Source organism: Grus americana, chromosome 4 (genome assembly GCF_028858705.1).
Source record: "Grus americana isolate bGruAme1 chromosome 4, bGruAme1.mat, whole genome shotgun sequence".
In the NCBI taxonomy this organism is placed as follows: domain Eukaryota; kingdom Metazoa; phylum Chordata; class Aves; order Gruiformes; family Gruidae; genus Grus; species Grus americana.
Window position 1 is genome coordinate 884,726 of NC_072855.1, and position 16,803 is coordinate 901,528.

The following is a 16,803-nucleotide window of genomic DNA, read 5'->3' on the forward strand; positions in this document are numbered from 1 at the left end:
GATGGACTTTTCATCCGACATGGCCATAGCTCGGGAGAGCTCTGCCTTCTGCTGTAGGAGCGGTTGAGTGAAAGTCTTGGGCTAGACGCAAGGTCAGAAGAAAAGTTTATAAAAGTCCAGCTTGGGCTTCTGCATCTGTCATGTGCAGGGAACACTGCAGTGAAGGTATCTCCCCGAAGCAGTGATTATCGTAAAGATTTTAGTGCCTACCACCATAGAAAAACGTAACGCTGCTTCCAGCTAGAGTCAGCTCCGCTTTGCAGCACCATGCAAATGTTTACTACCTTCTAAAGCTCTGTTTGTGTTCTGCAAGCCCAGCGTTGCTTCCATTGCCATTAATTCTAATTACAGCTCGCTTTCTGCGCTGATTGATAATCCTGCTTGGCTTTCAACACTTCGTTAATACAAAGTCGCGGCTGGACAGAAAACTTGCTAACCTCCAGAATGCAAGCAGTCAAATCATAAAAAATAGGAGCATTTTGGAGGATAGACTCTGAAAGACAAATGGATGGATAATTAATTCAAAGGTTATATGTCACTGGAGGCTTTTCTAATGACTTCTGGTAAACTGCCCTGACTTTACTTGCTTGATTTATGGCATTATTAGAAATCCTCAGTTGGCAAACTGCCTTATAATTTGCTACACGTTGTAATTTATCAAGATGCCTTTGGTCAGACTTTACTTCTGTTGTGGTGGGTTTTTTTTTTTCTTTTTCTCTTTTTTTCCCCGTTCCTCCAAAGATCTTGCTGGTAACTAGCATTTTGTTTCCAAAGCTGGTGTTTTTTTAAAGTGTCAGAGTGATAGAACATCCTGTACCAATTAAATTCAATATGCTTGGGACGGACTTCCAAACGGGCCAGTATGCGGTCGCGGGGGTTTGAATCAGAGCTACTTTAAATATAGCTCTTTCCAAACGACCTAAGCATGCATCTTTGTCTGTATTTTCATTGTGGTTTTGATAAGCAGCGTTTACACAGCTGATTCTTTTTCACAGCGCTGTCGTCGTCTTTCAAGGAAGGAATTGCACGTATAATAGGCTAAAATACTGTGACACCTCATTTTCCGCGGCAGCCCCGCACTTCACCGTGCAATGACAGGGACAGCAGAGATCCCAGAAAACAAGCACGGGAAGGTCTTGCCTGGGGTGTCTGCTCTTAGGAACAAAACCCACACCAAATGCTGATGCTGAAACAGATGGCTGAGGCGTTAAGGGATGCAGACGAGGCAGAGGAAAAAAAAAATAATTCAGCAATAGGTTTGCCTTTCTTGATTGCTTTTGGCAGAGTCTTTGGAGATAGTCCACGGACCTGCGGGCTGGGTTTGTACTAAGAAACTAAATCGGGATGGGGCAGGGCTCGAGAAGCATCCTCTTGCTGTTCAGACTGGCTGATTGCTGGCGTGATCCTGGGTGCACGTTTTGGCTCGTGGAAATTGGTGCTCTCCCAAAAACATCCCTGGCACAGCCCGGCAGATGCTCAGGGCTGGGGCCCATTTCCAAAGGGTCCAACCCAACAGGCGGAGTGGATGAGGTCACCAGTTTTGGGGGGATTGCGGGGAGAAGGGGCCATAAGGATGCGAGGTCAGACCTTGGGTAGTGAGCACAGCCTCGGGGCTCCTGGGCGAGCAGCACAAAGAGAGAGCAGAGTGGAAGGGGCACCGGGATCCGGAGGAGAGGGGGAGGATGGAGCAACTCGGCAAAGAGCTGGACGTGTCTCCTCACCTGCACGAAAAGCATGTGAGCACGGGGACGGTGCTGGTGGGGAGGTGCCAAAATTCTTACAAGGGTATGAAGAGGTGGAAATGTATCTTAAAAACTGGTGGCAGGAGCAATTGAAATCCAGGAGTGACTCCTGGTGCTCGCTGCTTGGTGCTTGTGACCAGTAGCCTCTACTGGGAGAAGACAAGACCCGTTTTCTCACGTGTCTCGGGCTTTCTACCGTCCTTGCTAGCGGGGGATGCACTTTGTCTTGCTTGTCTCTGCAGGCTGGGGCTGGGAGCTTGGCCATCACGCCTGCCCTGAATGCAATCCTGTCTGTGGCTCTGCACCGTGCCCAAAAAATGCTTTAACCTCCACATGCCGCCCCGCTGTACCTGCTTCAAATCAGCTTTTCTTTGCCTTGTTTTTCTGTCCCTCTAGAACTATGCTGCTATGAAACTGGTGAAGCCTTTCAACTGAAGCTGTGCTGGAAGGTGCCTGAAAGGGCCGGTGCCTGCTGGGGATTTTGGAAAGAAGTTGCAGCTCTGCACCAAATCACATCAGCAGATGGAGACAGAGAAGGAACAGGCTGCTGCCAAAATGAAGATACAACTTACCCTGATGCAGTATGCAGAATTCCACCTACAGCACTCGCCTCAGAAGTAGCATGTAAAAAACACCTATTCTGAAATATTTCTTATTTTACTTCTTTGTCTTTTTTCTTTCTTTTTTTTTTTTTTTTTTTTGTTAAGCTGCTCTGATTTGTAAAGCTTGAGTACCAGTGCAAAACTGAAGAGGGTGGGGGAGAAAAGGACCTTTTCATTTATAGTCTTGGGCATACAAAGATGCTGCAGACCTTAGCGGAGGAGTCACGGGCTGCTGGCGTAGGCGGCACGTGCAAGCCAAAGCCTCTCGGGTTCTGAGCACGCTTGTCTTTGCACTCTGAACAAGCCTCAGTTCTCCTTTGCCGTGCAATGTGTATTATCTGGTTTATATGTGTTTAGTGAAGATGAAATGTGCTGCACAGCCTGAAACCCTGGGCTGATACGTTGCCTTTCCAAAGTGAGCAAATCCCACAAGATACAGGACCCAGGGAAGAGGCTGAGATGGGCAGGAGTTGGTGGTAATTGCTAAATGAAAACTCCCGTTGAATTTTGTGCTCGTGAAGGACCACACAGTCTGGCTCATGTTTTTTGGAGCTTGTTTTCCCTCTGAGCTGCTCTTTCACCTCTGCAGTCCCACACGCCTCCCTTCCAAAGCGGTGCTGTTGTGGCAGAGAAAGAGGAGTCGGGCTGAGCTGTGCCCCGAGAGCGAGCCCAGGAGCAAAGCAGCATGTGTGGACTTTGCTTTTCTCCTCTCCTGCTACATGCAGCCCCTGCAGCCGCAGTTCGGTGAACACATTAGTCTTTTTTTCTCCTGTGCTCCCAAACATGCTTAAGCAAAACCCTACAAACCAGCCTGCAATGGAAGCTGCAAACACTGCTGCCGAGTGCTGCTGCGGCAGATAACCCCCACCTTGGGAAGTGGGCTTGTTTGCTTTCTGCTTTGCAAACAAATTATTATGAGACATATCCTGCAGGCCTTGCTCAGCCTCCCACAGTGCAAATGGCAGCTGTGAGAGGGCTGGGCTGGCCGTGTTGGGACATTTCTGCTGTTTTCTGCTCCCTCCTCCTGTCCGTCTGTCTCTCTGCTGCTGCAATCAGACGGAGCGGTGCGGACTAAGGGGATTTCTAGTGTTTTGTAGTGCTGGCTCATGTCATGAGAGGATGCTAATCAAAACAACATTAGTCTCAAATTTTCATTCTGCATCCACTCATCCTGCAAGGAACCATCTCCCAGACCAGGGACATCAAGCATGAAAGCAAATGTCCCTTTGAGAGACAGCTATCCCGCTGTTCCGGCACCGCATGGCTTTTGCTGCAGTCCCTCTGATGAAAAATAGATCTTTCCCCACTGCCCTTCAGCAGGGTGAGACATGTCTTCCTCGGTTGCATTTGTCCCCTGGAGCTGCTGTTACTCAGCGTGACATGTGAGAGAAGTAGCAGTGAAAAGTGATCCTGGGGGATCAGAGTTTCTCAGGACAAGCTGTGCTAATGTAAGCTCCTGCCCTGCTCCAGCAAGGCACTTAAGCCTGCGCTTAGCAGAAGGCAAGGAAAAAAAAAGGCCACACGCCTAATTGCTTTGCTGGATTGGGATGTGATGCGTCGAGCATTAAATCCCTTGTTACTCAGTACTGTAACAGCACCCAGATTGCACAGGGCAGCTCGCTGCCGTGTGTGAAGACGGTGCCTTTGATGTGGAGAACACGCAGCTATGAGCCCCTGTCCTTGCTGCTGCGGGTTGGCTGATCCAGCATCCCGTTCCCCAAAGCCTGAGCGGTGAAGTCGGCTCTGGACTTGCACACCACAGGGTGGGTGTTTCATTTTACCAGCACGGTGAAATGCTTCATTTTTGCATTTGTTCATTTGTTTCCCTAGAAGCCTCCCAACCTCATTTGTATGCACACTCCATTTATTAGCCACTATCAAACCACCAGGTCTCGGTCAAATTTTCCGTAATGCTTTCTCCCTGAGGATCTGATGAGCTGAGGACAACAGTTGCTTGTGTTTGCGCCTTTCTTCAGGAGTTTTGGAGTTTATATTTCATGAAAATGTTGGTGGGGTTGGTCCTTGCACGTCTTCCACCATGACGCAGCTCTGTCGGGAGGTGTCTGCATGCCTTGCTGAGTGCACGCCTTGCTCTCCTGTCTGCGGTGGGACATCAGGCCCATGTTTTCGCTTCCTTGCTTTGGTTTGCAGAGATTGTGGAATTTCCCATCTTGGCATTAATGCTCTGTGACCCCTACCTATTTCAGAAACACAATCTTGGTGCCAAGACCCCCAAAGAGATGAGCCACCCATGCTTGTTTTTATAAGCGGTGTTTTGCTTATATCTGGGTGCTCGCCACCCATCCTGTCGCAACAACCGCTGTCTATCCCAGCAGAAACAAGCAACCCTACCAAAACACACCCGTGTGTTACCTCTCCAGAGCCTCTGCCAGTGATAAACCACATTTCATTCCCCAGCACTTACCAACGGCTCCTCCCTGACAAACCAGAGTGGGTCATCAGCGATGGGAGAGCAGGATCCGGGGCATCCAGCTGCACGAGGAAAAGGGAAGGGTTACATCCCTGCATGCAAACCTCCGTGCTCCCAGCCCAGGCTGCAGGGCCAGTTTTCATCCCAAGAAGACTCTGTGGGACTGTGGTGGGTAAGAGCAGGTCTGAGCGTCTGAAAACACCGAGTCCCGTTTGCATTGCTGCTTGAACAGCCACGTCCATCCCTTTGCCGGACTGTGGGTCCTCCGTAGCTCGGGTCTGTCTCTCCACCAAAGCCAGCCGGGGGGCAGGAGCTGTATAAAGTATTCCCTGTGGCTCCCTGTCATCCAGGGGTTTGGAATGGCTGGAAGATGTATGTATCACCTGTCTATGCCTTATATACAATAATGCAAAATGCACTGTGGTTACAATTGAAATGCTCTGAAACCTTCTGCTTCCTGGTGTGTTTTATTGTGTTGATAGAATTACGGCACCTTCCCTCTTCGGTGTGGGAATGCAAAACCGCAGCTGGAAGGAACAGGACAGGGAAGCGGTGGTTGCTCTGCTCTTACTTTCCCACCTCTCTGCTGCTGTTACAAGGGGTGCAACACTTCACGGGAAGTGTGGAGAAGGGAGGACAGATGTAGGACCAGGGGTGCAACATTCCTAGGTGTTGCAGCTCCTGGGTATTGCAGCTACCTCTGCCAGTGGCACTTTCCACCTGAGATGCTGGTGGAAGTGACCCAGCTGTGTCCCCTGGTCTGTGACACCGTGCAAGGCTTTACGTGGAGATTGCACACCTCGTCCCATGAGCTGGGAGGCCGTGTGTGCCGGCTCGGAAGCCTGATCTGTGATCTGGAGCATCCCACGAGCCAGGAGGAGGAACACGCGTGTGAGTGGGGTGGGTGAAGGAGCCGTGGGAAGCTCGTACTGTCCGTGGCTTTGGGGAGCCAACCTCCAGCATTTTCCTGGTCACAAAGACGTTGATGCCCACTTCATTTACAAACCTGAACACCCAAAATATGCCCGCTGAAAGCCAGGGGTGGCTGGAGAGGAGGTGGATGGCTGGGGAAGGGGAGAGGGCTACAGGATCCCGCAGATTTCAGCCTCCTGCTGCGTACGCACATCGCTCTGCAGATGCGCATTAGGATGGGCCTGAGCTGCTGGAACGGGAACGTCCAGATAGTCTTGGGACTGAGCCCCGGCAGCTCTCGGACCAGCTGAAGGCCCTTCCCCTGCTTGTCTCTGCTCCTCTTCCCATTCATGGACTTGGCTCAAAAAGCAGCAAGTCCCTTTGGGTCTGGGTCTGTTTCTTCCCTAGAGGGAAGGACTTGTCCGGCCAACACAGCCATGATCCAGAGTGACCCAAGGATAAATTCTCCGACCCCTTTTTGGAGCTGTTCAGCACCAACAGGCTGTTTCAAGGAGACGCTCCAGGTGTGCGGAGAGGTTTGCTGGTGACATTGGGGCTGTTCATGCCTCAATTCCCAAATACTTTTCCACTGCTCTGGAAGGGTGCGGATGGGCGTTCCCTGCTTTGGCACGGGAGACCCTCTCCACTGCGTCGTGTTTTGGATGGTGCCTGGGATCTAGGGAGGCAGGGGATGGGGACACCAAAAAGTCCTAGACTTCATCTGAGGGAGATGCCGGGGTCTGAGCAGGCACTCGGAGCTGGCATGGTCCAAACCCGGTGTGCCCAGCCCCTCTGCAGCCTCTCACACCCCATGTACCAGCGGGAATTGCAGAGCGGGAACAACCGCATCACCATGCTGAAGGCTCGAGAGAGATGATCCTTGCTGGGGAGGAGCAGGCGGCAGGAGACGAGAGGACAGGTCTTGCCTTCAAGCCTGCGCCAGCCCGTGCACGGGTGTGTGCAAAAGTTAATTGCAAAATGTTCTGCTGCTCGAACGTTTTTGTGATGCTTGTTTTTCTATTATTTCCTCAGCCTCCAACTTGATGTTGTGTATAATTTAAGGCTGGAGTTACGAAGTGTGTGAGCTCCTTTGGGGATGCCCTCACAACACCCCGTTGTGTTTCATGCTGCCCCACGAGCTGAGGGCAGCGAGATGAGGAGCTGGAAAGCTGCCACCCCGCAAAGGGGCTGAACTCCCTTAACCTCCAACAAGCTCACTGGCACAGTCAAATAAACCCTAGCCGAAGAGCCGAACTGATTTTTCTCTTCAATAATAACAATTTTATATTCGTCGCCTGGTCTTATTTGCTCATAAGAGAGAGGTTTCCACCCAGAAGGGTGGCTTGCAATGAAGCGGTTTGAGGGAGGTGGTGTAGGGGCGAGGGGGACAAGGGCTGGGAACTGGGTCAAGGCGCTGCCATAAAAACGCTCTGCAAAGCCGCGTGCAGTTGTGTTTGTTGGTTTAAGCCCTGCGGATGGGGCCGGCGGTCGGTTTTGCTCATTACCTGCTGACAGGACGGGAACACGCCTGGTGCATGGAGGCCAGGAGAGCTGACCTAACGGGATGGTCTGTAGAGAAGACCATTGTGGCCTCCTGGCCCCAAAGTCCATTAATCTTCAGATGGGAAGGTGGAGAGAGCCCTGGCCTTGAGTGACACAACTCATTGCAGTCTTAACTTGAGGTCTAACCCCTTAAAACACTCCCAGACACTGAATGGTGTTTGCTGGTCCTGGAGTGTCCTCCTTGGTAGAGGCAAGCATAGAGAGGGTTATGTGGTGTATAAAGGCTGCTCCGTTGGCTCTGAAGCTCCTGGACTGATGGCCTGAGCTTTCTATCGGCGTCCTCCATGGATAGCACCGTGCCATCACTGCTGGGACAGCCGCCAGCCTCATCCGTGTTGCTGCAGTTTGTCTTCATCCCAGACGAGCCAAACACCCTGCATTTGGGGGGTGATTTGTGGTGATCTGTGCATCGCGCCTTCTGGGCTCTGCTCTGCACCGAGTGAGGATGGAGACACCCAAGCAATGAGGCGTGAAACTACTGTGTCTTCGTCTCCGCCATGCATCAGCTTCCAGAGGGAAAATGAGCTTTTTTTTTGCCCCATCTGCTTTTTCCATTCCCGTCCCAGCCTCCTCAAATAACCAATGCTTTAAACACACTTCGCAGCAGAGCAGGCTCAGTGCTGTGAAACTTTCTTTTACCTTCGAGCGCAGCTTGGTCTCTGCTTTGGGCTGACTCCAGGGAGACCCGCAGGCTGCTTGGCTCCCGGGCACTTGGCTGGAGCGGTGTCGGGGCTCCTTGTCCGTCAGGACGGACACCGTATAGATGTACCGATTGCATGTCGAGCAGGGTCCCCTGGCACTGCACCGTGGGCGTCCCAGCTTCTCCTCCTGCAGCTCCCGGGACAGCAGCAGCCTGCACGTGCGTGAAGCTGCTCTCCTGTGCTGCTGGTGAAGTCCGTGGTTTGCTCGGCACTGCAAAGCTGTGAGATTGGCACGGGGGTGAGAGCAGGCGTCTGTTGTGCTGCGGATGGCTTAACTCTGCCATGGGCTAAAGTTTGGGGTGTGAGAGGCTGTTTCTACCGAAGCCTTTGGGTCCTGTACAAGTCCCTCATAGGGTGAGGAGGCAGAAGTGCACCTTAGCCGGGTTTTCTGCTGGAAAGCTCCAGATCAGAACTACTTGAAGTGATAACTCCCAGGTGCTTAAAATTAATTTTTACAGTTATTGGTATGATAACAATACAAACAGTAATGCTGGAGAGGATGGTATTACCAGGGACTCATTCAGGAGCTGGGCATCTATGGTGCCAGGAGCTGTACACGCTGCAGAGGAATGGTCACTGTCTCCATACAATTAAAATCATCTATTCCTCTCAGGCAATACTCTGAATGGGGATGGAAGTGAGTCAGTGGCACAACCATAGCTGGTTTTCTCTACATAGATGTTAGGTTTTTATGGGTTCTATATCTTCTCTCTGCTCCCAGTGGCACCTTACAAACAGATACAACCATGCTACCAGCTCTGCCTTGGCACCATCTCTGGAGCACCTCTAGCAACCAGCTGGGTGGACAGGCCCTGCAGAGAAAGATGCAGGAGGTTTGCAATGCAAACAGACCTAGCTGTAATCCCTCTCGATGCTGAATTACGTGCTCAGCTCACTTAAGGGTGAATTCAAGGTAATAGAGGCCAGTAACTGCGATCAGCACGAGGAAACCCCACCAAGGCTCTGTGCTCTCATGTGTGCCCTGTCCCTTCATTGCCCCCTCGATTCCCGGCTCTGCGGGGAGCTGTACCCCATGCAGCATGCTTTCAGCAACCAGCCCATTTTCCTGTGAGCGTGCAGGCGTTTGTCCCTCTTTCCATGGGCATCTGCTCAGCCTGACATCTCACGTAGCTGTGTGCTAGATGCCTGGCTTTAGTTTCAGGGCATATGCATGATCATCCAGACTGTGAGGTGATAAAATAATCCCAGAAAAGGGTGGCTGTGGCTGCTGCCCGCTTTGCTGAGCCAGGACTGAGCGACTGCTGCACTGCCCAAACCCTGTCTTTCACCCGAGGCAGTGGGCACAGACAGACGTCTGCTTCCTTGGTCTCCAGGGAGGGGGGTTCAGCATCGGGAGTGGGAACCATATTCCCTCCTTGCAGCATTTGCAGTGCTCAGCTACTGCGCGATCAAGACATCAAAGTGTCTTGTCCTGCTTCACAGTCCTGGAGGAGTCGTTTTGTGTTCAGTCTTTAGGAGCTGATGGGATCCAGCTGAGATGTTTATTTGTGGTTGAGTGAATCTCATCAACAAGTCTGGAGAACACGGACTGAAAATTTCTTATCACCTCAAACTGTGACTCTGGGACGCTATGACCGAGACACAAGAACACAGAAAGGAAGGAAGTGTGACTGTGAGCCAGGTCGGCGTGTTTGCACCCTCGTGTGAACTTGTCGCCACAGGACAAAGCAGAATCTCAGAACAGGACTCTGAGTGGGGCTGAGAATTTCTGTGCAGAGCAAGGACTTTCCCCATTAGGTCGTAAATATAATGCTAAATGATTGCAAAACACGTTATACAAGAGGATTAGTGCTGCAGGGTTTAACACGCCCTTTGTCACTTTTCTACCCTCCTTCTGGATCAGGGGCAGGAGATGAGAGCAAATGGTTCCTCAGGCCTGGAGGGTGCTGCCCACACGCCATGCCATGAAAACATGGACATCAGTGAATGAAGGTCCCACGCTATGAACTGAATCAATACCAGAACAAGAAGTGCCTTGTGCTCTCTTTCCATGATGCCCACAAGGTTTTAAGGCACAGAAGGGTTTCAGCCACATCTGTCTCACTGTGGTGAAGTCATGGCTTCTCCTCTCCTTGTCTTCAGCAATGTCTGCCCACTGAATCTCAAGGACCATGTGCTTTCTGTCCACGCTTTGGGCTACAGCTGTAGTACAAAGGTTCCATGCTGTGCCTGTGGTAGGATGAACCAGGCTTGTCCTCATCTCAACCACGTCCACCCAGTCCGTGGGGAAGAGGCTGAAGTTCTCCATGTTTCAGCTCCCCATGGCCAGAGGGATGTGGTTTTCAGGCTCAGGCAACATTTTAGCAAGCGCCTGAAGACTGAGAGTGTGGACGGAGGGTGAGTCCGGTCTAAGGGATGAGCCGGGATGTGTAATGACACCTTCAAATCACACGTCCAGTTTGTTGATGACAACAAAAGTGTTCCTCTAAGATGTGTGTGGCCAGGCTATACCTTCCCTTTGCTTTTCCCCTCTCTTTGGTCTTTTCCCCCTCTCTCCTCCATCCTCTCCTCCTTTTTCACTTGTGGTTTGCCATCAATTTGTGTCCAGACCTCATCAAAGTCCGCCATCCCAGGAGGATTGGAGAATTAACAGCCTCACAAATTAGGAAAGCCCCAGCTCTCGCAAAGCTGGCCTCCCTCTCCCTCTTTGTCCTTCTTCTCAGAACATGTGTGAAACAAATTCATCTGTTCTTCTACCTCCTGACGAATGGACCTTTTGGTGGTTTTCTCTGGAAACAGTATAATCCCATGTTTATGAAGAGCATGAAGCCAGGGCACTTAAACTAGATCGAGTGCCTGGGGCCGGCTCAGCAGCCGGTGGAGGAGGCAGCAGCCTCTTTATCCCCGTTTTTTTGTCCTTTGGAGCAGACTCAAGGTTGTACTTCTGTCTGAAGCAAATAAAGACAAATAGGATTTGGTGGATATGGAAAAGGGGAAAAAAAACACCCCTGAACAAGCAAGAGATTTATGGTTGCTGTTTGCCAATGAAAACACAGTGGGAAGAGTCATCTGCTTGCAATGTAGATGGCTGTAGGCTGGAAAACAAAGCCTGAATTGATTGTCTTCCTCTATAGTCAACAGAGAACAATTGGCACCTGTCAGGATGAGTCACTGCAGCTGAAGGCAGCGTCTCAAAGTGGTGGACTGGATCTGTCCGGGGACTTGGAGCTGCCCAGTGACTCTGCAGGGATAGGAAGGTCATCGGCGTGGCTCAGCCATCTACCTCTTCAGTGCTGGAAGTCCGGCAAGATGCCGCCCAGCCCAGCTCTGGCGGTGCTCCCCTCACTGTAGCATGCCGCTGCCCATCCCTTCTCTGTTACCGCAGGGACTGTGAGCAATCTGGAGTCAGGCCCCTCAAAACCATTACTTTTTTTTTAGAACTTATGCAATCTGAAAAAAGAAAATGGAAAGAATAATATAAAAGCTGCTTTTTTTTTCCCCCCCTCTTTCCTAGCTGTCTGAGTAATTAGGGATTTGAAATTCCAAGATTTTCTTTGCAAGTAAAAAAAACCTAAAAATACACATATTTTCACATGAGAACTGCCATTCCGACATTTCCTTCAACACCAGCACTGGCTCTCTTAAAAAATACCAGAAAACACAAATCTTGTGGGCAATGGAGACAGCTGGTATCATCTTCCTCATGGCTTGAACACGGGAAACCACACAGTAATGTTGGAGACCTTTACTAATCCTCAAATGGTTCATAAAGAATGAAACCTTGAAAGGATAATCCCCTCCTTCCTACCTCCACCATCCATCTCAACCAGGTGACGGGGAGAATTAGTACAAACTGGGGACCTGCCCCAAACATAGTCCTTCCTGCAAAACTGGAGGGGAGGGAGTCAGCCAAGGACCTGGAGCAAACGCAGGGAAGAGATACGAGGTATCTGGGAGAATGGAGACTCCTTGTAGGAAGAGATTAGAAGACGTAGGCTGGTTTAGCCCAACAAGGAGCACACTTCAGAGGGCTCTGTCTGACAACCACAAAACAGACTGGAGTAAATCCCAACCAAGGAGAAGAGCTAAAAGGAAATGTTGGCAGAAAAGATAAAATGTAGAGAGAATGGCTGTGGATAGTCAGGCTTTTATTGCAGCTAGAGCATCAGTTGAGGTCGTATTGGGTCTTGACCTTCCCTCAAGGTTCGACCCTCCTCCATGATGCTTCATCTCCCCATGCCTCAGGCTTTCCTCCACAAAGGGTTTGCTGCTTGAGGCTCAGCTGTGATCTGCAAAGCCTCAGCTCCTGCTGGGTTCACCCACTGTTACAGGATCTGCTTTTTGCTGCTCAGCAGCTCCAGCCATCAGTTTTCTTTTCAGTGTCCCCGGGATGGTCATTACTGTCTCCAAAGGAAAGACATTCTGCTAAACATGGACACTTTCACCATTAATCTGGTTCCAAGCATGCAACAAGACTGGATAAAAGCAAGTTTAAGTATGTGCTCACCTCCTAGCAAAGCAGAACCCATCAGACACTTCCACTCTGAAAACCACCACAGAGACGGTCCAAGTGGCTGTGACTGATTGCACTGGGACTAGCCCTACTGTCTTTATTTCACCCAAACTGAACGGCCACGGAGGGCTGGTATTGAAGTGTTCGTTTCATTTGTCACAAGTGAAGTTCATGAAGAACTAAAGCCTGAATCTGGATGGTTCAGAGCTCCAGTGGTGAGGGCCATTGTCCATTCTCTCCTCTCCTTCACCATGGCATTGGGAAAATTCCCCTTTGCTAAGCTCTGGGCTCTTCAGAGCTCCTGCTCTGTGGACCCAAGCGAAGCCACAGGTATCACATTGGACCCTGAGGAAATTACAGGCTCTTTGGTCTGGGTCCCATCCTGTCTCACCCTGCCAAGGAGAAGCAGAGACTAGAGAGGGTCTGCAGCTGGGAATCCATTTCTGGTATGGCGGTGGGTGTATGAGACATGCCACGCTGCCTAGTTCAGTGAGGTCTGCTTGCTATTAAAGTGCAGGAGACCAGCTGAAGCACTGGAGACCATTAAATGCTACTTTTCAGTAACAGGCTTTTGAAACCGGCTGTTTATTTTTATATACGGTGAGCAATGAACGCTGCAGAAGAAATGAAAGCAAAGAAAAAACTGTTAGCGGGTTGCAGGATGGAAAAACGTCAGACTAGCAAACACGTCTTCCCTTCTCTTACAGCCCAGTCGTGGAAAGTCCCTTAACAGATATATCAGCTTCTTCATCACCTTCAGATAACGGAGTATCCAGACTCCGCAGCTGAAATGTCAATAATTCGTGCAGAGTGAAATGTGGTTTTTTACTTGGAAAAGATTGCCTGGGGCACGACTGACAGTAGGCATATGGATCCTTCCTCCAAGCCTGCCACCCATGAGGCCTCAAAACAAGGTTAAGAGGGATGAAACGACCCCAAATGGTTCGAAGCCCATCAGTTCCTAAAGGGGAATATGCGATGCCGTGCCAGGGACTCCAGGCTGCAGCAGGTCCCTTCCCACCGCGGCAGATGGATCATCCTTAAACCAAGCAGCAGCGTTTTTTAAACTCAGAAGCCGTTTTTTAAACTCAGAAGCCATTTTTTAAACTTCTGCTGGGAGGAACATGCTGTCACAAAACAGGGAGCATGCTCGGGCAGACTGAGCGAGTAGAAGCAAACACTGGAACAGGTGAAAAAGCACATGGTTTCCCTGAAAATGTGGGGGGAAAAAGCATTTAAAAATGCTCGTTTCACTCAGAAGTTCTCACAGGAATTTGGAAGGCTCCTGATAGCAAAAACAAACTGTTCTGGTTTAAAACAGAATAAGAAAAGGTCACATTTGGTGGTTTTACGTCACCCTTATTTTCTCTCCTTGTCTTCTGTGGTAGAAACAACGAAACTCAAAATGAAAACATGCAACCAAATAAGAATTGTCTGCCGCTATTCTTATTTTAGCCAAAGCATTGAGGACTCTCCCCATCAAACACGCTAGTAACATTTTTTTTATTATTATTATTATTGTTGTTGTTATTGTTATTATTGCAACTAATAATCTTCTTTCATATGTTTTTCCATCTAAAAAATTAGGATAACTCAGCCAGACCAAACAGCTGAGGTAGTTGCTGCTTTTTGTATGGCACTTGATAGGCCTTTCCAACTACAGCTGAATTTTTTTTTTTTTTTAATGAAATAAAGAACTTTAAACCTTATTTCATACTGGCCAAATTGAAAACTCAACGTTTTTCTCAGCGAAGTGAAAAATGCAATGAAAAACCCTCTCAAGTACCTCTGCCATGCATTTCAGATTGACTGGAAAAATGAAAAAAAAAATTAAAAACCTCCACTTAATAAAAACATAGCTAAACTTTAAACTTGATTAAAGTTAACTTATTTAAACAATTATAAACTTTAAAAGGGATAGACTCAAAATGCTAAAGTTAAAAGCAAAACTTTTGAAAAACCTTTAGAAATTGCTTGCAGGCAAACTCTGAAACAAAATGAAATGTTCGAAGGTTTCAATTTTTGTTAAAATATTTTGACTTCCTCTGTTCCCCTCCCATTTGCCGAAGCTGTGACTGACTGCGTTCTTTAGGATAACGTCTGAGGACCCGGCAGGGATGGAATGATGCTCCAGCACTTTGATGGCAAGGGGAAGCCCATGCGGGTAAGATATATATTGATTTTTCCCACTTGGATGTATAAGTGTGGAGGAAGAGCTCACCCTCTGGAAATCGCAGGCAGATGGACCTGGGGGAAGGAGATGCCTGGAGAGGTAGTGGGAAAAGCCCGGAAAGACCTTGAGGATGGGTTGTAAAGAGGCAGAAGGTATGGTGGCCATCTCAGCACCCTTTCTCCACAGGCTGGAGGATGCTGGAGCAGGAGGGTTTGACAGTCTTGAAAATTATCCAGCTATCCAGAAAATGATACAGCCTCTTTTAGCCTGCTGTGAGGTCGCGACAACTTAACGGCAAGGGAGAGGTGGCCTGGGAGGTGCCTTGGGCATGAGGCAGAGGATTGCATGGGGGATAAGGTCCTGTGAAGGTCTCCATCTACAAAATGGTCATTAAAAGCACTGAGGTGAAGGTGTGTTTTGAAGCTTCCCAAAATCTGGATAAATTGGATTTTTGCTGCCATTTGGCCGGTTTGTGTCCCTCTGGCAGCACCCACGCTGACTGTTTGTCCCATCCCCTGCAAACACAATGCGGAGAGGTTCAGCAAGGTGGAAAAAAAATGGATATTGTGGCTGTGGGACTCAGATCGTCGTGAGGGATAGGTCACCACTGGGCTGCTTGAGTGGGCAGGAAAATATCTGAAAGGGAGAGCCAAGGTGAGAAACGGCAGTGGTGGGACACAAGAGGTTCTTTCAGTGGCTGCTTTCAACCCATCATCTGCTTTCAAATCCAGGACAGGGTGTCCTTCTGTCCTCCTCCCATGAGCCTGGTGGAGCAGGAGGGCATGGGCTCACTGTGGACTTCTTGGTAATCTTGCTTGCTTCCCACCTTCCTACCAAAAGCACCCAGTGAACTCCGTGCCAAGGGAAAAGCCTGGTCTGTACTGGCAGCAGGAGAGCGAGAACAATGCGAAGGAGGGGATGAGGATGGACAAGGAAAGGGGAGGTTTATTGCCAACAGAGTTGAACAGTTGAGACCTTCCCCTCCACCTCCTCACCAGACCATTCCAGCACAGTAAATCATCCAGGCCTTGACAGGAAGAGAGCTGCCAACTTGGACAAAAGACTAATTGCCACGATAGGAGTCCAGTTGCTCCGGTTGGGGATTTGGGGTAATGGAAGTCAGGTCTGGGTTTACATAAATGTTATGCCAAGTTAATGCATGAATGAAGATCTGCGCTGTGCGCCTTTATGAGGTCCGTGATCCTGCTGATGGCCTGCCAACACCGCCGGCACTCGGACCTTTGAAAGGAGGGTTGGGGGGGGGGCCCGAACCCTGGCGAGTGTTACAGTAATAGTAAAAGTCCCTAATGAAGAAAAGAAAACACATACTCACTGCTTTGATCAACGTGAAAGCCATGCACACACATCTTGATGGCTCCTACAAGGGGACCAGTGGGGAGGGAAACCATTGTGGGGCTGGCGGAGGAAAGGGTTTTGTTCCTTGGTAGCAAAAAGCTAAAGAGGAGCAAAATATTTGCTGGAGAAAGACAAAAAGAGGCAGATACCACCCAAGACAGGCTCTGCTGCGGCAGATTGCATTTGCAGCCCTGGAAAGACCTTGTGGTGCTTCCCACCGGGTCAAGAGGGAGCGGGAGGTGGCCCGTGGCTCTCCTGATGTCTGAGCTTTGTTTGAGAGGGGAAGATCTGCGATCTGAGATGCAGAAACAACAGGAGAGGGCAGAAGAAGGAGGGAAGGGAGAGCCCATCTGGGATGCTCACCTGGGGCAGGAGCAGAGCTTGGCACCGCGCTCCCCGTCTGAAATGGTTCAAGAGGTGGGACATCTGAGTCTCGTTAGCTGCACCATGTTCTAATAAGAACAGATCCATTTTGGTGTGTTTTCATTTCCAACAAAAATATTTTTTCTTCTCTTTTCTCTTCTCTTCTCTTCTCTTCTCTTCTCTTCTCTTCTCTTCTCTTCTCTTCTCTTCTCTTCTCTTCTCTTCTCTTCTCTTTTCTTATCTCTTCTCTTCTCTTCTCTTATCTCTTCTCTTCTCTTCTCTTCTCTTCTCTTCTCTTCTCTTCTCTTCTCTTCTCTTCTCTTCTCTTCTCTCCCTTCCCTTCCCTTCCCTTCCCTTCCCTTCCCTTCCCTTCCCTTCCCTTCCCTTCCCTTCCCTTCCCTTCCCTTCCCTTCCCTTCTCTCCCACATCTCCTTCCCTTTCCCTTTCCCTTTCCCTTTCCCTTTCCCTTTCCCTTTCCCTTTCCCT

At 49.6% G+C, this 16,803-nt stretch overlaps 1 protein-coding gene across 9 annotated transcripts in view; it reads left to right on the top strand.

Annotated features, from left to right (window-relative positions):
- The window catches only part of DYSF (dysferlin), a 107,430-nt gene extending 101,904 nt beyond the window's left edge, over positions 1-5,526 (top strand). For 8 of the 9 annotated variants that reach the window (XM_054823720.1, XM_054823724.1, XM_054823727.1 and 5 more), the window contains one exon: positions 2,139-5,224. In XM_054823720.1, the coding sequence (XP_054679695.1) occupies positions 2,139-2,177 (39 nt within the window). In that variant the 3' untranslated portion in view covers positions 2,178-5,224. Of the gene's footprint in view, positions 1-2,138; positions 5,225-5,257 lie in introns of those variants that run through there. The other variant, XR_008576832.1, reaches the window with a different exon arrangement.
- Positions 5,527-16,803: the final 11,277 nt, after the last annotated feature.